General features: G+C 40.5%; 1 protein-coding gene across 1 annotated transcript; it reads left to right on the top strand.

Annotated features, from left to right (window-relative positions):
- The first annotated feature begins 8,067 nt into the window (after positions 1–8,067).
- On the top strand, positions 8,068–25,267 carry POPDC3 (popeye domain cAMP effector 3). The gene is made up of 4 exons (XM_053913980.1): positions 8,068–8,204; positions 21,387–22,122; positions 23,401–23,509; positions 24,452–25,267. The coding sequence occupies exons 2-4, from the start codon at positions 21,638–21,640 to the stop codon at positions 24,731–24,733; spliced, it is 876 nt and encodes a 291-aa protein (XP_053769955.1). The 5' UTR covers positions 8,068–8,204; positions 21,387–21,637; the 3' UTR covers positions 24,734–25,267.
- The last annotated feature ends 1,055 nt before the right edge of the window (positions 25,268–26,322 follow it).

The raw sequence follows: 26,322 nt of genomic DNA, 5'->3' as shown, positions 1-26,322 counted from the left end.
AATTTGTGATTTTAAAATCCCTTAGGGCTACTGGATTTTAAAATGTGACCCCTTAATTAACATCTTAGCAAAACCAAGCCCTGACAGAGGGCTCACTATTGTGAGACATTTTACATAAAATATTTTCCTCTTCGTGACTCAATTCCAACTATGACCTAAAAGGCAGGAAATTAGACATGTCTCAGTCACTATTCCCATACTTTAAAGCAACCATATCAAGACATGTGAGTCAGGCTTAAAGCTATAAGATGTGGGCAGAATATATTTCAAGCCTGATCTGCTTTCTTTCCTGAGTGTATTTTCCCTGGAACTTGGGCTTTGCAATCAGCTGCCACTTTCAAACTGCTGTCACGCCATGGCAATGAACCACAGAGCCGCAGCGAGGGCTGAGGGACACAGCCCATTTGTGCCCAGAACTGCTTCTGAGACAGGGCAGTCCTTTATCAATGTTTGCTGAATGAATGAATTTGTAACTGATGCAGTGATTTGAAAAGCACAGAGAAAAATGGGCAACTCTGCTCTCTGCCCCTTACCATGAATCAAGCCCCCCAAAACCTCAGCTCCTCCCAGGTTCCGTAAGCGGCAGCGTCACCCAGTCACTGGGCTCTTGGTCTCAGGGATTGGCTGAGTGTTTGAGCAGAGTGAGGCCCCTTCACAAACATTGACTTGGACCTCAAAGGCTGAGCTTAATATTCTTTCTTAGAACCTCTTTGACACAGAGTATCGAAATTGCTACTAGATAGTAATTAGCACTCCGTCCAGTTTTCTGAGAGAGAACAATTGCTTGCATATCCCAGAAATTAAGATTTGTTTTCCAGTTATAGTTACTTGTGTAGTAACACTCTCTTTATGGGATGCACAGAAGAATATTCTCTTTGAATGGTTATAATATATAAAATAGTTTAATCGTGCTCTTTCATATATTTAAATTTTCTCATTTCCTAAGTGAACATTTAAATACATTTCTTTATTATTATTTATTCTTCATGTATAGCCTACTCCATACATATAGGGTAGGGCAAAAGTAGGTATACAGTTGTGAGTACAAGTGTAAACAGTTTATTCTTCTATTATGATTAATTATTGTATTATTTTTCATACAAATATCCATAAACCTACTTTTGCCCCCATGCTATTAGACTATTGTCATTTTCTCCACTTTTATTTATTTTGCAATTAATTTTTATAGAGAGATAATTGACTACAATTATGTTGTACTTGACCAGAGAAACAGAATTCCATACTCGGTTACTGCTCATGTGCTCATTGTTCGGTGTTTATCCTTCTTGAATCGGCTCCACAATGATATTGTCTAGCTCTGACTAATTTTTATGTCAATCAGCTTTACTTACAATTTGAAATATAACTATTATTTAACCTTTATAGTAAATTTCTTAAATTTGTGTCTTGTTCAGAACAAAATTTATGTAGAAATAATGATGGCATACTTTGATGATGTAAAAATATAGGTATTATTATTTCAAAAAAAAATTAATATTATAGCCTAACCTAAGTCCTTTGCTGCCTTCACTATATAAAGATATACTTGGGATGAGGAATAAAATGGCGAAAACTGCCTGGGCCTCACTGGGGCATGCAAAAGTTCATGGTTCATGTTTCAAAAAATATCTCAAGAAATGGATGTTCAGAAGCACTGAAATTCTAAACCAACCAGAGGCTCCCTGGATAAAGGTGCTCACTAAACTCGTAAGAATCTTGCATTCCTCAGAGATCCCCCAATCTGCTCCCAGAAGGTATTCCTAAGGGCTTTTGGGTGAATAAAGGTGCAGACTCCTTCCGTAAGATGTGACCTTCACCCAAGAGCTGGAAGCTCTTGAATCTCTTAAGGGACTGACACTAGTAGTTCAAATGGAGAAGACTCACCCCAAAAGCCCAAACAAACTAAAGATATGGACACAACATGTGGCACTTGTTTCAGAGAGCAATAGAAATGACTGAGGGTTTTCCTGGGTGCTGATGGAGAGCTAATCAAGATGGCTCACTCTGCATGGCTGCATCTCAGAAGGTTTCCTAGTCCCCTGACCAAATCCCAGCTGCCCTAAGGCCTGCTGGGTTTCTATCCAGCTAAAAACATTGCCATTTTCCGTCTGGAAGCAGCTGACAACTTTCACTCTGAAATGAAATTTCTCTCTGAAACAGCCTGAAATCTAGCTTAACGGAAGTCCTACGACTAAGGATATAAAGAAGAAGCCACAATGAGACTGGTAGGAGGGGCAAAGACACAGAATGGACTGGTCCCACTTCCATGTGTGGCAGATGAAAATTGGGAGGGATATCTCAGCTGCAGAGGTCCCCCCTGGGGAGTGAGGGGTCCAAGCCCCACCACAGGCCTCTAGCCCAGGGTTCCAGTACCAGAAGAGAAGTCCCCATAAGTTCTGGCTGAAAAAAACAGCAAGGATTATAGCTGAATGACAGGGAGGGCTTCTGGAATCCCAGGCAGTTGATCTAAAAAGGCCCCCTCTCTTCCGCGGACTTACTCAGACTCACTTGCTCTGAGTTCCTGCATTGGAGCAGCAGCTCAAAAGACACCAGGAACATAAGGGAAGGAACCATCTGGCATCAGGGCGAGAGCTAGAGGGGCAGCTTTCTCTGAGACAGAAGTGCTGGCAGAGGCCATTGTTCTGTATCTGAGACCTTTCCCCATAGAGCTGGTAGGTGGGCACCATACTGAGTCTCCATCAGTCTGGCTAACACAGTTTGCCCTGACCTGATGATTCTCTGAGACCCTGCCCCACCTAACTTGCCATCCTAACCCAAGATGTTTCTATTGGTTTTCCCATACAAATTGCCTATCTTGGCTCATGCTTCAGACTTTCCTAACATCTCTCAAACAAGCAGCATCTGGCCACATACCTATTGCTAAGTGGGCCCAGGCCTGGTATTAGTGGAAGTTGGCCTTGGTTTACAGCTTGACCTTTCCTGGGCACCTCCAAGTCCAGTTCAAGTAGCAGCCATCTGCAGATTTTTCTGTAGATCATACCAGGTGGCCCCAGGCGGGACACAGGTAGCAGCTGACCTTGGCATGTACCTCTTGGGAGGTCCTAGAGCCAGTGCAACCAGTGGATATCTTCAGACCACACTGAGTCACCACCACCCAACCACCTCCACAAGCAACACACTCAAGGGGTAAAACCAGTGAGCACCAGAGCTCTGCTGAAGTTAAGTCATATGCTATGTGAGATTGACCCCTGCACAGCAAATCCTCCAAGTAGTTCCTGCCAGTCCTTGCAGATGATTTGCCTAGGTGTAAATCCCTGCCATTGCGATCCCAACAGACATTAAGGCTCAACTGCAACAAGAGGTATACAAAGTCCACACAGTCCACAAAGCGGGTACACCTGGAGTCCCCAGCTTGGGTGATCAGGAGGCTGTGCCACTGGACCCTGAAGGACACCTGCTACATTAGGCCACTCTACCAAGCCTTGAGATGCAACAGGTCTGCCTAATACACGGAAACAAACACAGGGAGACAGCTAAGACAGGGAGACAAAGAAAGGAACATGTCTCAAAAGAAGAACAGAACAAAACTCCAAAAGAAGAACTGAAGAAAATGGAGAAAAGTAATCTACCAGATGCAGAGTTCAAAACACTGCTTATAAGGATGCTCATTGAACTTAGGAGAAGAGTAGATGAACAGAGTGAGAACTTCAACAAAAAGATAGAAAACATAAAAAAGAACCAGTCAGAAATGAAGAACACACTAATTGAAATGAAGAATACATTACAGGGAATCAACTGTGGAGTAGAAGAAGCAGAAGATCAAATGAGAGATTTGGAAGATAAGGAAGCAGAAAATACCCAATCAGAACAGCAAAAAGAAAACATAATCCTCCCCAAATGAAAATAGCATAAGGAGCCTCTGGGACAACTTGATAAGTGCAATGGAATATTACTTGGCCACAAAAAACCCAAAATATTTCCATTTGCATCAGCATGGAAGGATTTAGAGGATGTTATGCTAAGTGAAATAAGTCAGTCAGAGAAAGACAAGTACCATATGACTTCATTTATATGTGGCATCTAAAGAACAATACAAACAAACAAAATAGAAACAGATTCATAGCTAAAGAGAACAAACTGATGGTAGCCAGAGGGGAGGGGATGGGGGGACTGGGTGAAAAGGTAAAGGGACTGAGAAGCACAGATTGATAGTTACAAAATAGACATAGGGACGTAAAGTAGAGCATAGAGAATATAGTCAATAATATTGTAATAACTATATATGGTTCCAATTGATACTGGAAATATCAAGGGGAACACTTTGAAAAGTACATGATTACCCAATCACTATGCTGCATACCTGAAACTAATATAAAATAATGTTGAATGTAAACTGTAATTGAAGAAATTTTTAAAAACTAAAAAACAAAAAGACAAAATGTTAAAAGCAGCAACAGAAAAGCAGTTAGTTACCTGCAAGAGAGTCCCCATAAGGCTATCAGCTGATTTATCAACAGAAACATTGCAGGCAGAAGGGATTAATAAGAAATATTCAAAGTGATGAAAAGCAAGGACCTGCAATCAAGATTACTCTACACAGCAAAGTTTTTTAGAATAGAAGGACAGATAAAGAGCTTCCCAGAGAAGAAAAAGCTAAAGGAGTTCATCATCACCAAACCAGTATTAAAAGAAATATTAAAGGGTCTTTTTTAAGAAAAGGAAGAAGAGATATAAAATATGAACAATAAATTGGCAATAAATATGTATCTATCAATAATTACATTAAATGCAAATAGATTAAATGTTCCAATCAAAAGACATATGGAGGCTGAATGGATAACAAAACAAGATCCTTATATACACTGTCTTCAAGAGACTCACTTCAGATGGAAAGACACACACAGGCTGAAAGTAAAGGGATGGAAAGAGATATTTCATGAAAATGGAAACAGACAAATAAAAGGTGTGGTAGCAATACTTGTAGCAGACAAAATAGACTTTAAAACAAAGGCTATATAATAAGAGACAAAGAAGGACCTAGCAATTCCACTTCTGGGTATTTATTCAAAGAAACCCAAAATACTATGCTGAAAAGACATATACATTTGTATGTTCATTGCAGCATTATTTTCAATAGCCAAGATATGGAAGCAACCTGAATGTCCATCAATAGATGAGTGGATAAAGAAGAAGTGGTGCATGTATACAATGGAGTACGACTCAGCCATAAAAAAGAATGAAATCTTGCCATCTGCAACAACATGGAGGGACCTGGAGGGTATTGTGCTGAGTGAAATAGTTCAGAAAGAGGAAGACAAATGCCATAGGATTTCACTTCTAAAAACAAAATAAATGTACAAGCAGAACAGAAACAGACTCATAGATACAGAAAACATTTTGACAGTTGCCAGATGGGAGGAGCATTGAGGGGAAGGGTGAAAAAGGTGAAGGGATTAAGAAGTACAAATTGGTAGTCACAGAATAGTCATGGGATGTAAAGTACAGTATAAAGAATATAGTCAATAATATTGTAATTATTATGTATGGTGTCAGATGGGTACTAGATTTATTGGGGTGATCACTTAGTCATATAATTTCTAATCACTGGATTGTACACCTGAAACTAGTATAATATTGTATGTCAACTGTAATTGAAAAAATAAAAAGTTATTGAAAGTCAGAAAAGAAAAAATTATAATAAAAAGAAAATAGGGATAGAGAGAATTCTACAGGAACTAAAAAATGAAAGAACAGGAGAAAGAAGGGATAAAAAGGAAGTAGGGAGAAGGGGAGGGGAGGAGGGAAGAAGAGAAGAAGGAAGAGGGAGGGGTGCTGAGCAAACCAGTCTGGATTCATATCTAGAAGTAGGGGCAATTAGCAAGCAAGTACCTAAACCTCAAAGGTTGAGGCTAGAGGAGGAGCAAGTTGAATCAAGGGGAAAGAAAAAAGGAAGACTCTGGAAGCATCAAATTAAAGCATTCCCAAGATAAATGGATTAAACGGGACTTGGGTTAGTACTTAACCTGCTTCTGGTTCTTCACCTTAAGTGTTTCTCACACTGCAGTTGCAACTTGACTTGTACAAGCTGAGTTGACTGTGTCTTGTCCAGCTACAGGGATTTAGTTAAGAGAACATCTCAAAGGAACTGAAGGGATGAAGGCTTTGGATCTTGGGCTCATAATCATTGAAGCAGAAATGCAGCTGGAAGTCCCAGGGAGCCTTAGACCCGTGGCTGATCTGTGAGGCACCATTTTATCTGAGGTTTTGTCCTCTGGAGACTCTGCAATGAAGATCAAGGCAACAGGGCAGTAATATTTAACACAAAATTTATCGAACTACACTGTGAGCACTAATATGTTGACTATCTGAACAGCACATATGACCTGTATTAGTTACCAGAAACTTAATGGCTTAACATAACACATTTACCATCTCACACTTTTGGTGGGTCAGGACCCTACAGAGGCACATTTTACCTGGGTCATCTGCTTGGCGTTCCACAAACCAATGAAGGTGCCTTCTGCTTTGCATTCTCATCTGGAGGCTTGACTGGGGAATAATCCTTTTCCTTATGTTTGTTGGACTGAGGACCTTGGCTTCTTGCTGACTCTTGGACAGAGGCTGCTTTCAGCTTCTAGAGGACACCTACATACAGTTCCTTGCCAGGTGGACTTCCCCAACATGGCCACTAACTTTATCAAGCCAGAAAGGCCAGTCTCTAGAGAGTTTGCCAGCAAGACAGAGTCTTTTGTAATGTAATGTTTTCACAGGAGTGACATCCATCACCTGTGCTATATTTATTGTTTGCAAGCAGGTCACAGGTCCCAACTGCACTCCTGAGTAGGGGATGCTACAAAGGTGTGAACACCAGCAGGTGGTGGGAATCGTGGAGCCACCTTGGAGTCTGTCTGTCACACAAATACACCTCTGCTGTTTCTGAATTTTTAAAAATTAACCATGAATATAATCCTTAAAAATTGTAGTGTGAAATAAATAAATACAATAAAAGGTAAATAAATAAAATAAATAAAAAGTAAAGTCTAAACCTGGAGTATACCTGATGTCAAAACTTGTGACCTTCTCACTTCAAAGTTACACACACACACACACACACACACACCATGGATTAGATGCATTATAAACTGTGTTTCCAACATTTCTGAGTGAACCTCTAGAATGAAGAGTAAGCAAAGGCCTTGGAGTCAAGTGGTTTCTAGTCACAGACATAGGAATGTGGGTACTTTTGTTTTCAGTTCCAGCATCATTTAAAGGAGGTTAATTTACCACTTGTATTAACGACTTCTGCAGTTATTCTGGGGACCAAAAGAGACATTGACTACTCAATAAGTGTTGGTTCCTGGCATCACTGTCACCCACGTGTTTATATGAAATGAAAGCAAGGACCTTGAGAGAAGGGAGGAGATGCAAATCCTTGAGGAAGGTGTGTGCTTCCCCGGCCCTCAGCAACCACCGTACAGTTTAATCCACCGAACAAGACAAAACTTCACGAATTTCACAGGAGGAAAAAGTGCATTTGATGTTTGCCTTAAATTGCATGCATTTGGTTTATTCCTGATTTGAACTTTTTTTGATCATTTGCACTTTAATGTTTTTTCCTGTGGTTATCTATAATCTTTACCCAATTGCTTTTTTTAGATGTTCATTGATTTGAATCCAGATACCAACCTTTGCCTGTCCTATACATCCAATATTCCCATACCCCTCGGGTCATGTGTTTCATTTAGTGCGTGGTGTGTCCGTGTGGTGGGGGTGGGGCGCGGAGGGGAGGGTGGGAGAGTGAGGGAAAATTTACAGAAGCTTTTCAATCCAGTAGTCCTCACCACCGCTCTTTGCCTAGTGTAACGGCGAATACCGGGTTTATTTGATGACTGCGAGCAGTGTTCACTTCCGAAAACTGGTCTTTGCAAACTTTGCCCGCAGCGGCCGCTAGGTTTGATCAGCAGTCCCTCGGAGCAGTGGCCACGGGGCTTGCTCCCTGGGGCTTGCACTGCCCGGGCCCGCCCTCCCTGCCCTGCGTCCCGGCGCGTCTCTGCCTGGCCCGGGTCTGCGCCGCTGCGCTGCTCAGGAGCTGCCTCCTGTCACCGGGCGCCGGGGCGCTGGGAGGGCGCGGGCCGGGTGGGCGGCGAGGGGCGCGCGAGCCCCGCGCTGGGGGCTTCTGCGCGAGGCTGGGAAACTTCTGCGGGCGCGCGGCGGGAGCTCTGAGCAAGGCCGGGGAGTGAAAGGTAAGAAGGGGACCGTGGGGCCGCAGTGGCAGCTGTCCCCAGCCGGGCACCTCGCAGCGCTGGGGACAACTTTGCCGGCCGGCTTTCGCCTAGGCCCCGCCCGGAGACGGGGACTGCGGGCCTCGGACCCCCGGGAGCACCGGTGCTTCGCCACCCCACGTTGCGCGCTGCCCGCGCCGCCGCCCGGCGCCCGGCCCCGCTCAGGCCAACTGCGAGCCCAGATTCCGGGCGGCGCCGCGCGCAGCTCCGCGGCTGCCGGGCGGGAGCCGTCCGTAGGGGCGAATCCGTCAGCCCAGATCTTGTTGGCCCTACTCTTGCCCCAGGCATGTTTGGAGTCCAAAGAAAGAAGGCCGGGTTTTCAAGCAAGGAAAGCTGGCCCGAGGGGACCTGGCAGTCTTCTGTTTCACCTTGGGGAAGCCGCGCAGTGTGACTGGGAGTTTCCTGTCCCTCGTCTGTAATGGCCACGACTAGGGTTGGGGGGCACTGATTTGGGGCAAGAGAAAGCTGCCTCATCAAAGGGGGACACTGACCTGTTTTCTCTGTTTGGGGATGCCAAAATAAGGAAGGGAGGGAGGGAGGAAAGAAATTTGAAAACCTCATCACCAACTCGGTTACAGAGGCATAATACATATTAAGGGTCTGTATTTTAGGAAAAGGTTAAAGGCACAAAATCAAAATGCAGTAATAGTGCTATGGTGAAAAAGAAATGTCTTAGCCAGGAGATATTTGCAAAACGTAAAAAAAAAAAAATCTATATGTAAACAATAAACGGAAAAGTAGAATTAGAAGCCCACTTTTGAACGTAATTTAATTTGATTTACTAAACTTTTAGAATGTGACAATCTTCCTTCCCAACTTTTTACTGTAACTCATGTAGTTAGGTATTTCAAATTTGCAGGCTTACACGTCGTAATTGGGTTTTATCGCTGCCTTAAAATTTTTTGCTCTCTGTTCATACTAAGGTTTGGTGGCTCTTTTGTTGTTTTTGATACCAGGGACTGTTGCACGTATACATCCCTGGTGGGGCAGTACAGTAACTTGGCGTTGTTCTTTGCGGCAGTAGAAAACCAAACAAGAACTACGTGAAAACAAAATATAAACAAAACAAAAATTGGACCTCTTTCCACGTTTGCAAAATGAGGAGGTCTTGCTGGTCCCAGATGAACTCTAAGTCTCTTTTCTATCCCAAATCCTCTTGGGATACTAACATTAATTGAACTCGAGAGTAAGACATTATTCATCCTAAACTTTTATACATACAGGCTGGGAGAAATAGTTGAATTTCCTTCATCTAATCAGCCTCTCCAAATAGCTGAATCATTGTGTACCCTATGCTTCTAAATGGTGATATTCTATGCTATTAAATGAAAATGTGTCATGGGAAACCAAAATCCCATGCTTCTTACCACAAGACTGACTAATAGAGCTGAGCTGACACACCGGAGCACTCATGTAACTTACTTGGTAACAGTCTGCAGGGAAGGTCAAGAATGGTTATGAAGCACATGCTGTCGTATATGAGCACGGCAACGTGTAAGCAACTTCACAGTCAGGAAGTTTCAAAACTGCTTTGGAAAATATCCGTGATAGGTTTACAAGCCTGCAAGTTGCAATTGAAATTATTTTTTGTAATTATAGTTGTTGGTCAGCTGGGATTATGACTTATAGAGAGTATATAAGAATTTACAAAAGTATATTGAATCATTAAATAGATTTTTTATAGGGGAAATGTTTCTTTTATCTAAGGAAAATGTCTTAAAGTGAAAGGTATAACAAGTATTTTCTAAATTAAATAACCAAAAGTTTCTAACTTAAAGTCCCTGTAGTAATGTTGAGTCCTCCTCAGCCCCAGAGAATTCAGGGAGTAATTGTTGGGAAACCCAAAAGTGAGACATCAGAATAGTAACCCCTAGTGAATCTCACATGCACTCTGAAATTGGGGGTAGGAGAGTTTAAGTCAATGAAAGATAAGCAACTGACCAAGCCTATGGAAGAGTCTCTCTCCGAGCCTCATTTTCCACTCAGGACAATGCTGAGAGCACGACAATAATTAGCTTGCAGAGTTGTTGTGACTCCTAAATGGGCCGTGTACAGAAGACCTAGTGCCTAGCACGTGGTAAGGGCACAGCTAATCCTGGTTTTCCCTGTCCTCCTTAGGAGGTGTTTGTTTATTGACTAAACAAACTGTAAGATAAACAGGTTACAGTTTTTGCTTTTAACTTTAAAAAACTCTGGCAAAATGTTGACAATTGTTGAATATGGGTAATGGGTATGTGGGGATTTACTATATATTCTGTTTTCTCTGTTTTTATATATATTTAAAATTATTCATCAGAAATAAGTGTGATTCTGAAAAAACACATTATAAGACACATTTCTAATCTTGCATTTCATTTTAAATCGTAACTTTTTAAAATATTCTATGTAGACTGGGAGGATAAAGACAATTACATATAGGGAGTGGTGGGCGGGCAATGGAACTAGAGGACAATCCATGGTGATCTTCAATTTTTTTCTCGAATTTTTTGTTATAATAAATACCCCAAAAATGAGAATGTTGATGTTGGTGAATTCTGGTTGTTGGGCTCATAGACTTTTATTATATTCTTTGAAATCTTTGTATTTAAAATTTTTTTAATTAATGTAAAATCACTTTATTGTTTTATAAAATTATAAAGAATGCAAATAACACAGATATGCACTCAAAAAATCAAAGTAGTATCCTAGCACCCACAAATTGCCATCCTTAACATTAAGTGCAGCCCATTCCGTATGTCTTTCTTTGCATATACACGAATAGAAGGAGACAAATGCATTAGCATGCAATGTGCTACTCCAGAGGCACATAAAATATTTTGAGTTTCTATGGGTTTTTTTTAAATTTTTGATTGAGGTTCTAAATGACAATCTTGTATTTTGATTTTTAAGACTTCACACTGTAGGTCAAAATATAGCATTTATTTAAACTCAGTATGCAACAACTGACTTTACATGTTTTAAGTAGCTTACATTTATTTGTACCTAAGAGGTATTTTTAGCTATTTAAAATAGACCTCATAAATTTGAAACTGGGCTTAGTGTCACCATTTGAATTTCACTAAAATGGAAGCTCCATGAGGGCAGGGATTTATTGAATTATTGCATATATTAATACCATTTTCCTAGCTGTTTGAAAGTTAATGATACAGTCAGTTATGCCATAATGCTTGTTTCTAAGACAAGCATAATTCTAATGCGACTGAAATATTAGGGAACAATTTGAGCATAACGTGAATTTTGCACTTGCTTATGCACGACCGACTCAGCAGAAATACCCCGTGAACACATTAAACTGCAACCAGCTGAGCCGAGCCATGTAGGAATCCACAAAAAAGCAAACATACACACACCTCAAACATCTACCAGCTACCTTGGCTCACTGCATGTTATCCTGAAAGACTGTGTTTTGCTGTTCTTTGGCACTTGTGAACTTTCCTATATAAAAACAGTTATTCAGCATCCCAAGAATGTCTAAACATCTGGCTTCAAAAATGCCAGATAGTGCATGACAAAGGAAAGCTTCAATACTGAAGAGAAGCTGGAGATAAACATTTTTAAAGAGCCATGAGAATATGTGGTATCTCCTGAGCTTCAAGAATAAGGGAATGGTCCACAATGTGGATCTGCGAGGCAATGCCACAAAAATGAAAGAAACATCTCTGGCGGGAGTAACTTCAAGTTCTGCAAAGTCAATAACAACAAGGCTGAAAGAAATAGAAAAAATGAAAAGGTTTTTCAGCATGTGGAGTGAGCACCAAACAGTGAGCGATCTTTCTCACAGAGAGAAAGCTTCTTCTATCTCTATACAAACGCCGTGAAAGAAATCAACATGCCCTGCGGAAGTGCTCTTTGTAGCATTAGTAGTGGCTGGTTTGGTGGTTTCAAACACTGCTGGCCCTAGTGTGGGGTCCACCTGATTATTTAGCCAGAAAAAAACTAGAAAAGATTATAGACAATTAGCTAGCACACATGAACTTGTTAGATGTGTTTGCCAGGAAGGGACATGAGAACCTTAACTAAAATAAACACAGAAAAAGTGAGTTAATTTGCTGAATGTAGGTCACTTGGAGGAGAGGGAAATGAAGGTATCCACTCTTGACTCATATCAAGGAAAGACTGTTTAATGTATCCTTGAATCCATTTCTCTTGGTATCTTTCATCAGGAACCTCTGGTGAGGTTCTGACTTAGTAGCAGCTGACCCAAAGTAAACGGCTTCCTGCAGCCCCTTTAGCCATTTCCAAGACATGGAAAAGTCAGAAGAACTTGAAGCCGAGCATGTGGGTTGTTTACTTAAAGCAATCAAATGACAAGCTTGAGAAAGAGAGGTTTACTGCTGTTTTTTCAAATCAAAAATTATAGAGTGTCGATGATTCAACATAAGACCCACCCTTTTAACCCTCTGTTGCTTGAAAAATTGTAATATCATAAGAGGACGTTTAAATTCATTGCACCTAGATCTGAAGGGAGAGGACACAAGAATGCTCTTGATTTATTCTAGTAAATCCATATTTAGATTTAAACTGTAAATGAAGCCGTATGGTACGGTGGTTAAGAGCGCAGGTACTTTCATCTGCCTGCCTGGCAGTAAGTCTGGGCTTTGTCATTTGTGTATCCTTAGGCAACCTCCTTTATTCCCTATACCTCAGTTTTTCTCATCTGTAAAATGGGGACAATAAAACTACGTAGTTCAAAAACTTGTAAGGTTTAAATGACACAATATTTTAGGGTTCTTAGAAACGTGCCTGGCACATGGTAAGTAAATGCTCAGTAAATGTTAGATGCTGGTAGTAGTAGTAATAGTGGCATATGAGGATTAAGAGCATTGCATTTCCCATTGCTCAACTCATCCAAACTTGGTAGAGTCACGCAATTCAAGAATTACAGAGCCATTTGTTTTGAGTATCTGTGGGCTGTCTTTTGCGTGTAGTCTCTGGATGTGTCTGAAATGTCAAGTTTTTGCCCTATACGCATGGCTCAGTTTTACAAGAACTGACTAAGTTGAAAGTCCACCAAGGAGACACAGTATTCCAGGAATTTCGGAGATAATAAATTAGTGCTATTTTAAGTGACTAAGTTTGCGTTAACAAACTTTATTTTATATATCTGGTAACAAACAAATTACCACAAACTTAGTTATGAACGACATAACTATTCTGGAAGTTGTCCATGTGTCTAAATGCTTAATGGTGTTGGGGCCACCGGACTCCATGAAAGGAAAAACTATAAAGTGGTGCAGGGAACTACGGTGAATTTAAATGTACTTGAAATTCCTAGGGCCTCTCACAGTGTCTTGTTTTCCTGATACTACTGAAGAACCATTCTCACCTCATTTGCCTGATCTAAATCTAGCAAGGATTGAGTGTCTTCTCCATAGACCTGTATTCCAAGTTCATTATAAAATGTAGCTTATTAGATTAATGGAAAGCCTCATGTGTAGTGAGTACTCATAATTGTGCGTGTATTCATTTTCTATTACTTTGTAACAAATTATCACAAACGTAGTCACTTAAAACAGCAGGTTATTATCTCAGAGTTTTTGTGGGTCAGGAGTCCAGGCGTGGCTGAAGTGGATCTGCTGCTCAGGGTCTCAAAGCCTGCAGTGCAGGAGTCATCCACGCTACTACACTCCTCATTTGGAGCCCAGGGTCCTCTTCCCAGTTTTGAGGTGCTTGTCAGAATTCAGCTCCTTGTGGTTGTAGGACTGAGGTTGCCCATTACCTTGGTAACTATTGGTTGGGGACTTCTTTTAGTTCACAGAGACTGCCTGTAATTCCTTGCCTTGTGGCCCCCATAGGAGGTTCACAATATGGTGTTTTTGTGGAAAAAACATATTTCAGTAGGAATATGTCTCTCTAATTTCCAATCCCTTTCCAGTCCTACAGTGGAGTCTTACATAACTTAACATAATCACAGGAGTGACTATTCCAGCACCATTTGCCATATAATGGTACCTAATCAAGGCAGCATCTGCCCCATTCACAGGTACTGCACACTTAAGCAGAGGGTATTTACAGGGTGTGCGCACCAGTGCGGCAGGAATCTTGGGGACCATCTTAGATTCTGCCTACCATAGTATGATTAAGTGGAAAATCATGCATGGCTGGAGATAATCAAATGTGACTTTGGCTGAGATGTGAGAATCACAGCCTCTAAGCATGTTCTCTAATTACCTCAAGTCTCAAGAGGAGCCAAGCTCTCATTGGTATGGGAAGGTCAAAGGCACACTCCAGTCTAGGAGACTCGTGGTGCATGAAGAGACTCACGTGTTATGTGAAAAGAAAGGCTGGTGTGAACCCCGTGGGGTCTAGAGAGCCACAATCAATCTCCAGTATAAAACTTAGGAGATTATCTGTCTAGGATTTCCAGTGTGTTCCATGAGGTATCAGCAGAAGATGGAAGTGAGAAAGAGAAACCATGTAAATATAATTGCTTGGGAAAGTGGAATTGTAAGGCAAAAAGAAAAAGCAGGATAAAGGCCAAGAGCTGTGATGGGGTTGGCCCTCTGTGTAGGCAGACACCAGATGGCGACATCTATGCCTTGGATAACATCTGACTGACTGGAACAAGTGAATATTGTAGCCAGTATCATTTACATTTATATCGACTTAATCTTAGATAATTTTTCCGCATTTCTATACTTATACATTATACATATGCGCGGTTTGCACAGTGACATGCCAAGTCTTTTCATTTCCTGTCTGTGCTACTTGAGAGATTCTAGACCAACACAGCCCTAGAGAAATATAATGCAAGCCACATGTGAAATTTTAACTTTTCTAGTAGGAACATTAAAAATAAGGAGAAATGGACAAAATTAACATTAGTAATGTTTTCTTTAACCCAGTATTTCCAAAACGTTATCATTTCAACGTGAAACCAATATAGAAATTATTCATGACATATTCCTTATCTTTGTACTAAGTCTTCAAAATCCATCATGCCCAACACACCTCATTCAGACCAGCCACAGGCAGCCGGCGGCCCTGGGTTGGACAGCACAACTCCCCAGTTTCCTCGAAGGCTCCTGGTTGTGAGCGCTTAACGTTGACTCTCATTTCTCTCTCTACTCACTTTCTAGATACTCTTGCCAGCCCCAGGCTTTATTCACTGTTGTCCCGTGAATAGTGACTGTTAAAAGTGTCCATCCTGCTTCTCAGCCTGCTCTGAATTTTAGACTGAGGGCATCAGATTAAACATGACTAAAGCTGAGCCCCCCTTTTTCTGATTTCTTTCTGAACTTTGGGATCTCCTACAATTCCAAAAGGTCTTCCACCTTTCTTTGTTCCTGTCTCAGTGGAGACGCTTCCTCTTTTGACTTCTTCCTCACAGTCTAACTTTCCTTTCTTTTTAATCCAACACCCAAACCATTGATTCAGTCCCCTCTCACTTGGGCTTCCTGATTTATTAACTTGTTCGTTCCCGAACTGTTCCAAACACTCTTTCCCACCTGAGCACTGCTGTCCTTATCAGTCAGCGAACATTTCTTGAAGACTCACTCCGTTCTAGATAGAGGGGATACCAAGCATATACAGGGTGGGGCAAATTAGGTGTATACTTGTTTTGATGGAAAATAATACAATAATTAATAAATAGTAATACAAGAATAAACTGTTTCACGGACTCACAACTGTAAACCTACTTTTGCCCCACCCTGTATACCTACATACATATCAATCAATGAAGCTGATATTTTAAAAATATACATACTATGTTCATGTCTTTAAAAATTATTTATGTACAACTGAGAATAGTCAAGTTATGATATATAATTATAATAAAATATAATGCATATATAACAAACATTACATATTTTATATATTATATATTATATCCATCAAGATAACATAATATGTAATGGAAGTGTACAGAAATAATAAAGGCCACAAAACTCAGAACCTAGAAGGGGCACTTCAGGCCACTGTATCAAGGAAAGGCTAGTGCAAAATATCCACAAATCTTGAGTTTTCTTGCAATAATGAGTGGTTAGGAAGGAAAATGTCTTGCTTTCTGAAGAAACATGGAAGTGAGAATACACAAGGAGAAAAAGTGCCTTTCCAGACCCTAAAAATAAGCATTAAAATCCAGATCCTTTACTCTATAGAATGTTCTGATGTCTCTCACCCCTGCCCCCCTTTCCTGTCTTTTAGTTCAATACTCCTTAACCCTGATTGCACATCAAAATCCCTGGTAAGTTTGTGGAGAAAAAGAAAAAAAAGCCAGTGCCTGGGCCCCAACACAGGCCTTCAGTAATTAATTAAACCACCTCTGTAGCTGGCCCCAGTGTAAACCTGCTGTTAAGACCTGCAGTCTTCATTCCATTCTGCCACTCCACTGTGTGTTTTGACCCATGTTTGGAAGAATCTTCTATTCCACACAGAGGCATGTTATTTTAGGGCTAAAAGGACCTCATAGTATTTTGTCCAACTTTTTCACCTTAGCACTGAGGAGACAGGTCTAGAAATAGTAAAGTCACATATCTAGGGGTACAGCTAAAACCAGAGCCCTTCTCTTCAGTAGTAATGCGAAATGGACCAAGAGCGTAGCAGAATGGTGTGCTAACACCGGTACTACAGCCACGGATAGAACGAGAGAGCAAAGAGCGATGCGCTGAGTGACCGCCAGCCGGGAAAGACAGCCCAGTGGTCAACAGGAGTGGCCAAAGCTGAGGCCTGCAAACAAGCAATGGTAATTCAGAGACCATTCAAGAACAACATAAAATAATGGCTCTCAAACAACAGTGTGCAGAACGATCAACTGGGAGCTCATTAGAAATTCATCTTCCTGGGTCCCTTCCCTGGCTCCACCAAGGCTTCCCAGGGTGGAGCCAGGGAAGGATCACTTTTAATGAGCCACCCAGGTGATTCTGATGCAGGTGATCTGAGGATATGCTGGGAAAGTCTGAAGTCTGAGCTAAGGTTTACAAGACCGTTGATGGCTTCCAATAACTGGCTTCTTGGTATTTGGAAAGTGAAGACTCAAGGGTGGGTTGGTTATAGGTCTACACCTACCAATAATAGGAGGTCAGGACACAAAGTAGGGAAAAATAACAGAGACTATCCCAAAGGAATGAGTAAACTTAGAATTATTAACTTAAAGAGGGACAGCAGCCAAAAGTGATCATTTGTGTTTCTGTCTTCAATTGTAGTCCTCTAGGGGAAAGAAAGAGTTGTTAAAACTATATTGTCCAAATGGCTCAGCTCTTCACACGCAAGCAGCAAGTACAGTTATGGTACTGCTATTTACATAAAATTTTGCCAAGAGCTTTTATTATGTATTTTGAATCTTCCGGGACCCTTTAGAGTGGACGGAATAGGTAACATTGCCCCTGTCTCACTGACGAATAAACATCCCTGAGCTGCTGTAAGTGGCAGGGAGGAAACTGAAGCCCACGTTTTCTAAAACCTGGTACTGTGGAAGCAGAATGAAGTGGTTTAGACTGTGAACTTCAGAGTCAGGCAGACCTGGTTGGAATCTTAGCTCCAATCTTAACGATGTGAACTGAAACAATTTATTTACCTTCGCTGACTTTCTCTTTTCTCATCTGTAAGATGGATAGAATAGTACCTTCCTCATAGGGTTATTGTGAAGGTTAAGCGAGATAACTTTTTAAATATGTCTGGCACATAGTTGCTGAGCAAGCATACCTCCGTGAGGATAAGTAGAGAAAGCCAACTTCATGTAAATGACTATTTCACAAATGGAACACATACTAAAGTTAGGATCTGATTCCAATTAATGAGAAGAATATTGATGGAATTTTGAACTTTTAGGTTGCCTAGCAACCACAACAACTCAATACCACCGGTTACCAAAGTTTTTAATCGGGTCAGTAATTCAGCTGCTTTACCTAAGGAGCTCAAGGTTGTAAGAAGACAAAAGGATTCCCCTGTGAATTTGGAGTTATGCCAGACATTGTAAATAAGTGATGTCTCACTTCCTCAGTGTCTTTGTACTGAAGTATCTTGGATGTTGGGATCTTCCCCACTTCTGTTCCCCTAAGTGACTGACTGTCCATTCAATTGGATTGAGACTGGGAATCCAGAGCCTCTACACCAATGTATTCAATCAACAGCCATTGGGTGCCAGGGGTTAGATATACAAAAACATTTCTCTTTGTCCCTTCAGAATTTCAGATTCTAAGAGAGGAAATTAGCTGATGTTAAATAATTATAGAGCAAATCATTCCATGAGTGGCTTTCCATACCTTTGTCCCTGGCAGTATCCTAAGCATTATAGATTGAACAGTACGAGCGGATATAGCAGGTCTTAAATATCCAGTGTTAGGGTCATTATTTTCCTGGCAAACCAGTCCTGGCAGAATATCCCACTTTGGTCTCCCAACACTAATACCAATGTTAATATTGGGTTGACAGGCTTGAAAGGGGGCCTTGGCTGCTGGAGAGACATGAGGCTGAGCAGAGCGGGACTTGAGCTTCCACCTGCTGTGAGGACTTACTGCCTGTTTCACCTGAAGCAAGCGGCTTACCCAATCTTGTGCCCTGCTTTTTCATTTGTAAGCTGGGCACGATGATTCAGATCCTGCCTCCCTCGTGACAATAAGTATGATGCAATGAGATAATGTACAAATTCTGAAAAATCTATGCAAAGTCTGAGCTAATCTTTATCAGTTTGCCACCAAGTTTATACCTTCCTTTACATTTCTTTATTCCTTTTATATAACTACTCAGGGTCTTAAAATTTAAAAAGAAAAGGTGGGGGTGCTGGTACTTGGAATTACTGGGTTTATTTGCATTTAAGTTTGTCTCCATCATTTGTATCACCACGTGCTAACTTCTTTTGTAAGGAAGATTGATTTTGTTGCTTAATATATCCATTGTGTCACTTTGGCATTCTAGCATTTATTTACCCAAAAACATGACTTCAGGCCTACAAGCCTCTCGCAGTTGGTTGATGAATCATGTTCAACATTTGTCTACCACAGCTGGCACATACCAAAGGGACACCCATGCTCCTCACCTGCCCCTGTCACTTCCTTCCTCTTCTAATAAAGTACATCTGTTTTGGTGACTGAATGAAAACACACCAAGTGGAGAAAGGCTGGGTGTGGAGTAATGTAATCAGGGCAGTGAGACAGTATCAAAGATAGAAGACGGCTTGGTGGCAGCTTACTGAAACAGAAGCTGACTGGGAAAGACCCGAAGCACATTTCCTCTCGTAACCATAAAGGGTCACACTCTGAGTAGACGCGACCCAGTATATCCCCGAAGCCAAGGTATTAAGGGGACAAGATATCCATAAGCTCCCTTCTGAACTGCCATAGACAGTTTACATGGCCTTTCCCCATTAGGATCATTTTAACATTTTGTCAAGGATTATAAATTTTTAAGGAAGTTCAAACCAAAGTTCAGAGCTCCACTAGAAGAGCTCTTTAATATTGGCGTTAGAGGCTATGTTTGGTATCCTGAGGAAGTGATTAATGGAAAATACCCTCATTTTAGAAGTAAAACAGCAGGGAGATTGACATTTACAGTCTGGTATTTCACAGTTCTCAGTACCCATTTTATTTTTTAAAATTTTCTTTTAATATCCAGTAGTATATAATTTTGTGTTTTATTTAAAAGATGAGAAGTTAAACATGATCAGGGCTGGCCAGTCTGCCTTGAATCTCACGGTCTCAGAGTGTCAGGAAGAGGCGATAATTTGGGTGAGGCAGAATATTTGAACTGTATTTGAAAGCAAGTTGAGTAAAAACAATATCACAGTAAGTTATAGGTCTATGTCACTATTATTATTATTACTATTATTGCTTCTTTTAACGATTCTCCTGGTAGCATTCGTAAAGTCATTACTTGCTGAGAAAAGAATCTCCATCCAGGAAGAAAAGTCAGGAACTTCAGCAGCAGCAGCATCTTTCTTTCCATTTCTAGTTCTGCTGATGATTGCACTGTCCCTTTTTTTAAACTTCAGCGAAGTCATTTTCACCTCTGTGTGTATATTTTTTTCTGTGAAACAAAATATGTGATACCTGATATTTTATTAACAGGTGTTCTGGAAATAATCTGTCTCAAAAATAACACTAAATATAGCACACAAGTTCAAGGGTTTTGAATGTTAATTGTGAGAAAAAAATGAATGTAATGAATGCTTCACAATGAAACCATTTATTGTTAAGAAGACTGGTGGTAAATGACACATATCCTACAGCTCTTCATCATGGTTAAATATGTGACTCAGATCACATATTAGCATTTTTACCATATGGCTGAAAGGGTAGAGAATATATGTGTAGGGAAACAAGTTGGTAACATTTTGACCATCTGGTAAATAAATATGCAAGTAGCAGGAATTTTAATATTTGTTTAGTTGTAAGGATGCAACCTTACATCTAAAATAGTGTCTAATACAGTAAAGTAGAACTGAGTTTATAGTTCTCAAATATTTATATCTAAGTCACTAAACATTTTACAGCCTACTATGTACTCTTAAGATCCGACTTCGGTTATGCGTTCCCTATGTTTATTTATTTATTAGGACTCCGTAAAGTGCCTCATTTAAAACATCTTCCAGGAGAGGCCGCAGGATGGAACTCAGCGCACAGGCTCATGTGCTGCCGCTCTGCTCTGTCACCGCCCAGTGGTCTGGGATAAAGCACTTGGCCTCTCTGGTTGAGATACTGTCCAATATATCTCTCAAAGGGTGGGCCATGGAGGGCCATGGATTGATGCACAAAATCATGTGGGCACCTCATCCTAAATTCCAACATGTAGTACCTCCTCCCTCCCTACCAGAGAAGATTCTGAGTCAGTTTGTCTTGGAAATGATCTATGACTCTGCACTTTTAGCCACTGTCCCAAGTGATTCTGAAGTATATTGAACTACTGTTATAGAAACTAGCTGATTATACCACTCAGCTCCTTTGGAAAATATAGTTAATGTAGTTATGTAGTTAGTTAATCCTAACAAATATGAAAATGTCTGTTAATAATTTATTATTATTAATAAGTGTACTCTAAAAATATACTTTCCATATCCTAGAAATGTAACACTTGATAGCATTGGTGCTGAAAATATTACAACTTTATTGAAAATAGTTTATCTTCAATAAGTAATGCTGTTGATGCATTAAATATACGTCTCAATTCTCCTTGTTTAATTAGATCCTTTTTGGGTTTTTTGCACAGGAAACCACAAAATATTAGTGGACTACATCGAAATCAGAAGCCCAGACGAACTTACAGAGGCACCATGGGATTATTAGTTTTCCAAGATCCACACATTCCACACCCTTAATCACCACAACGCCAGGGTCCAGGCTTTCTCTGGTTTTGTGAGGATTTAGCAAAAGTTGGATGATGGAGAAGCAAAGGACTTAATTACTCATTTCAGAATCATCTAACATCAACGAAAAAGTGAACCAGACGGTAATACAGCCATGGAAAGAAATTTAAGTTTATGGAAGAACCTGATAGATGAACACCCCGTCTGCACAACCTGGAAGCAAGAGGCTGAAGGAGCCATTTATCATCTTGCCAGTATTTTATTTGTAGTAGGTTTCATGGGTGGCAGTGGATTCTTCGGACACCTTTATGTCTTCAGTTTGCTGGGGTTAGGTTTTCTCTGCTCTGCTGTCTGGGCCTGGGTAGATATCTGTGCAGCCGACATATTTTCCTGGAACTTTGTACTCTTTATTATCTGCTTCATGCAATTTGTTCATATTGCATACCAAGTGCACAGCATAACCTTTGCCCGAGAATTCCAGCTGTTGTATAGCTCCCTTTTCCAGCCTCTGGGGACCTCTTTGCCTGTCTTCAGAACGATTGCTCTGAGCTCTGAAGTGGTCACTTTGGAAAAGGAGCACAGTTATGCCATGCAGGGGAAAACCTCTATTGATAAACTCTCTCTGCTTATTTCAGGAAGGTTTGTACTCTTGGTGCTTGAATGTCTTTCTTCTAGTTATTAGCTTCTCTTCCTTTCTGCTACATTTCTATCTCAGGGTAGCGTAGTCTTGTGTGTATTTAACACCCTGTGGCATGGGAAAGCCCCTGACACATGAGTCATGGACATAGGCATTCAGAGTACATGGTATTATTTGCCTGAAGCAAGAAATAATCTAGAGCCTTGATATTTCTTCTTAGAAATCAAATGTATGAATTGATTTATCTGGATATGCTATGTGTTTCCAAGCTAATCACTGAAAGTTATGAGGATGATGCCAGCTTAAATTAATATAATACTTATGCTGGCGTGCAAAATATTTTAAGTAGACTCTAATAGGGCATTCTTTTAAGTAATAGAGAACATTACATTTGGTAATGATCAACTCTTTCAGTAATTTCTAGCAATTGCCTGTTTGCTGAAGCAATGTGGGTGCACCTCATTTTAGATAAATAGATAGATAGGTAGGTAGATAGGTGACCCTTGAACAACACAGAGGCAGGGATGCTGGCCCCCACACAGTCAAAAATCCATGTATAAATTTTGACTCCCCAGAAACTTTACCAATAACCTATTGTTGATCAGAAGCCTTACCCATCACTTAGTCAGTTAACACATATTTTGCATGTTATATGCATTATATACTGTATTCTTTCTTTTAAGTAAGCTTGAGAAAAACTTATTAATAAAACTGTAGGAAAGAGAAAATGTGTTTATGGTATTTATTGAAAAAATTGCATATAAGTGGGCCAGCACAGTTCAAACCCATGTTGTTCAATGGTCAATTGGGTCAATTTTATATAAATTAGTACATAATATATTATATGTAACAGAAAGTTTGGGGGAGGGAACAATGTGATTATTTATGTTTTTTAAAAAGGTTAAGTATTTAATTTACGCAGGTTTTTACAGTGGTAATCTTTTATGTTCTTCAGTGTTCTACTGAATTTAAAATCTGAGTGCACTGAAGAAACTCTTTATTGAAATGCATGCATAAATGGGCACATATCATAACTGGACAGCTTGATGAATTTTCTGATGAATTTTGCCCAGTATTCCAGAATTTACCTGTGTGAGGAACATCAGTACATGAATCTGAGAGATTTGTCACTTACTGTAATGTATGATTTAATATTTTTCCCTTCAGAATTTTTATAGCAACAAAAGGCATCAGAGATCTGAAATATTGCTCCCCGCCTCGCCCCCAGTTATGTGTTGGCTTTCTCCTCCTCATAAATGCTCTTCTCTGTGTTTGGGTAGGGTCAGAGTGACAGCTGATGGCGAATTTCTGCATTACATTTTCCCCTTCCAGTTCCTGGATTCTCCTGAATGGGACTCACTGAGACCCACGGAGGAAGGCATTTTTCAGGTAAGGGGCAACAGGTGCACACGGTGAACACGGCCCCTCCCAAGCAGATAAACAAACACAGCAGCAGGTGACAGCGGAATAATTTATGTTCAACTCTGGAATGTAGAGTGCAGCATGCGTGGCTTCCCAAAACCACCTGGTTCTGGCTGGGGAATGTCACTTTATAGGTCCAGCAACAAGGAGAAAAATGGGTTTCATATGACAGAAAGGAGTTCATGAGAAATATTCCGATTTTGTTTTTTTTGCTTAACTCCATATATGGGAATTAAAATATAATTCATTGAGATTTGACTGTACCCTAAACACTGCTGCTGTGATGGCTTAAAAAACACCAAGAAAAAAACCCACCCTTATTACAAAATTAGTGATTTTTAAAATTTAAAATGCCGTTGGTTTGCAACAAAATGCTAAACCTCCTATCTATGTTCTGCTGCCCGTGTCTGGTAGTTTTGAAGGATAATTAGTTCAGTAGGTTCAATTCATTATAGTATATTCTATTCCCTTATGATTGATACATGTAACATATGTGAGTCTACAAATACAAATTCATGTACATATGCAGAATAGGTAAATAAATTCTATTTTGTACTACTGAAACCGGATGAGGGTTAAATGTCCACAGTCCTCAGTACTGACTTGGAAATACTTCTCTAGCATTAGCCAACTTTATTATATTTTAGTATAAGGAGCTCTTCAGTGAAATGCAAAATATAGATATCAGAATTTAGAAAACAGATAAATTTGAGATGGGCACAATGTTGTGGCTGTTCATGTTATAAATTGTATGTATAGTAATGAATTTGGGGGGTCAGTGGGCTCTTTTAACCTAAAAAAAAGCAGAAGGAAAATTTATTTAAAATTTGGCGCACAAAAAAATGTGGCAGAACTTTTCTTGTTCCCTAATCCTTGTTTATATGTGGTTTTACTTATTTATTTTTTTAGGTAACCCTCACAGCAGAAACTGATTGCCGGTATGTGTCTTGGAGGAGAAAGAAATTGTATTTGCTCTTCGCTCAGCATCGTTACATCTCCCGCCTGTTTTCAGTTTTAATTGGCAGTGACATTGCAGATAAACTCTATGCCTTGAATGACAGGGTGTACATAGGAAAAAGATACCACTACGATATTCGGTTACCCAACTTCTATCAACTTTCAAGTCCTGAAAAGCCCAGGTCACCCCTGACAAGACATTTTCAGAATTCCAAACAATATTGTGATGAATGACATCGAAGTCTGAAGTTTTATAATTATAAAAAAAGACTCTCTTCATCCTTCCCCAAAATTAAATAGCAAAATAAAGAAAATTGAGTTCACTCATATTTTCATAAATCAAACCGAGAGGCAACATGCCATTGCCTGCTGTTTTACTCATCTCAGCTTCTGCATTGTGAATAAATTTTGCCAATTTTTCTGTATTTCTCATTTGGCTAAATGGGGGGAGGATGAATATGGGGAGTTTGTCCTTTTCTGCATCAGAACTGGGAGAATGAATGGTGCATTCTCAGCTATTTCCTCAGATTTGTTCAAATCTGTTCTCTTGCCCCATTAAATGAGCTGTTGCTTCTCTCGAAGCAGCCAGTGAGCACTCTCAGCAGGAGAGTGGACTGATGTGGAAACACATCTGAGTTTCCAGAATTCGCTTTTTGCTACCTCCTCTGGTGAAAGCGAGCTGGATTGTTGTGGTGGGCCGCAATTATTCATTTAAATGTGAAGTTACTTAATGTGACTAGAAAGCAGAATAAACGTGAGATGATAACATGCCAATCTTGAAGCCTGTTTTGTTGCTACAGATCATTCATCGATTTACTCTTTACTGTAACATATTCTAAAAGAGGCATTTCACGGAAAACAAAATTGCATAATAATTACTAAGTAAAAAGAATACCGTAAAGAAGTAGTAAAACTGTTGCGCTGCATATTTATTTCACACACGCAGCTGACAGGGCAAGTGTGAGTGGATTGACGAGCGTAAGGGACACTTAGCAAATGCTCCCCCACCGAACAAATAAGGAGTCTGCCTTGCAGCCATTCTGGCAGCTTTGTAAAGAAGAGCTTAGGAAAGAGATCCTCAGTCACAGATCTGATCCCTATTTTTGGAAAACTGGTTTTTTGAATATTGCACACAGGCCATGTTCTTTCGTGGAAAGATATATCATCCTAAGTTTGACAAGTGTGTACTGAGCACCTACCATGCGTCCAGGTGCTGACCTGGGCAGTGGGGATACATCAGGTAACTGACAGGACCCATTCCTCACAGAGCTTACATTCTGGGGGTGAAAAAGACCGATAATAAATCAGAAAAGCCTAGAGTTAGAAAGAGACAGTGCCACGGAAAAAGATAAATGAGAGAAGGTAGATTGGAAGGGGCACTGCCCTTCAGTAGGATGGTTAAGGAAGGGCTGAATCAGAAGGTAATGTTTGAACAAAACCTGAAAGAGGAAAGGAACAATCCGTGCAGATAAAGGGCAGTGTGGGCAGAGAGGAGAGCAGGCGCTGAGGGGTGAGCAGGAGCAGCTGGAAGGCCAGCAGGGCTAGGGCAGAGTGAGTGCCCTTAGGGAGAAAAGGCAAAGATGTGATTGGGGGCAGATTGGACAGGGTCTCATAAGTCCTGGTAAAAACTTGGACTTTTATTCTGAGAGTGACCAGAAGCCACTGGAGAGTTTTAAATAGAAGAATGACGTGATCTACCTAATGTTTAATAAAATCATGTTAGCTAGCCTGCTGAGAATAGACTGGGGGAGGGGGGCAGGGAAGACAAGAGTGGACTTGGAAGGGAAGATCAGGGTTGAGTGTGATATGCCAACTAGACACTG

This window comes from Desmodus rotundus, chromosome 11 (genome assembly GCF_022682495.2).
Source record: "Desmodus rotundus isolate HL8 chromosome 11, HLdesRot8A.1, whole genome shotgun sequence".
NCBI lineage: Eukaryota > Metazoa > Chordata > Mammalia > Chiroptera > Phyllostomidae > Desmodus > Desmodus rotundus.
This window is presented reverse-complemented; position numbering and strand designations above follow the sequence as displayed.

Bases quoted from the DNA above. Each gene is read 5' to 3' on its own strand.
- POPDC3 (XM_053913980.1), top strand. From the start codon at position 21,638: ATGGAAAGAAATTTAAGTTTATGGAAGAACCTGATAGATGAACACCCC. The intron at 22,123-23,400 runs GTTTGTACTCTT...GTGTTTGGGTAG, and splicing joins TCTCTGCTTATTTCAGGAAG to GGTCAGAGTGACAGCTGATG. The intron at 23,510-24,451 runs GTAAGGGGCAAC...TTATTTTTTTAG, and splicing joins CGGAGGAAGGCATTTTTCAG to GTAACCCTCACAGCAGAAAC.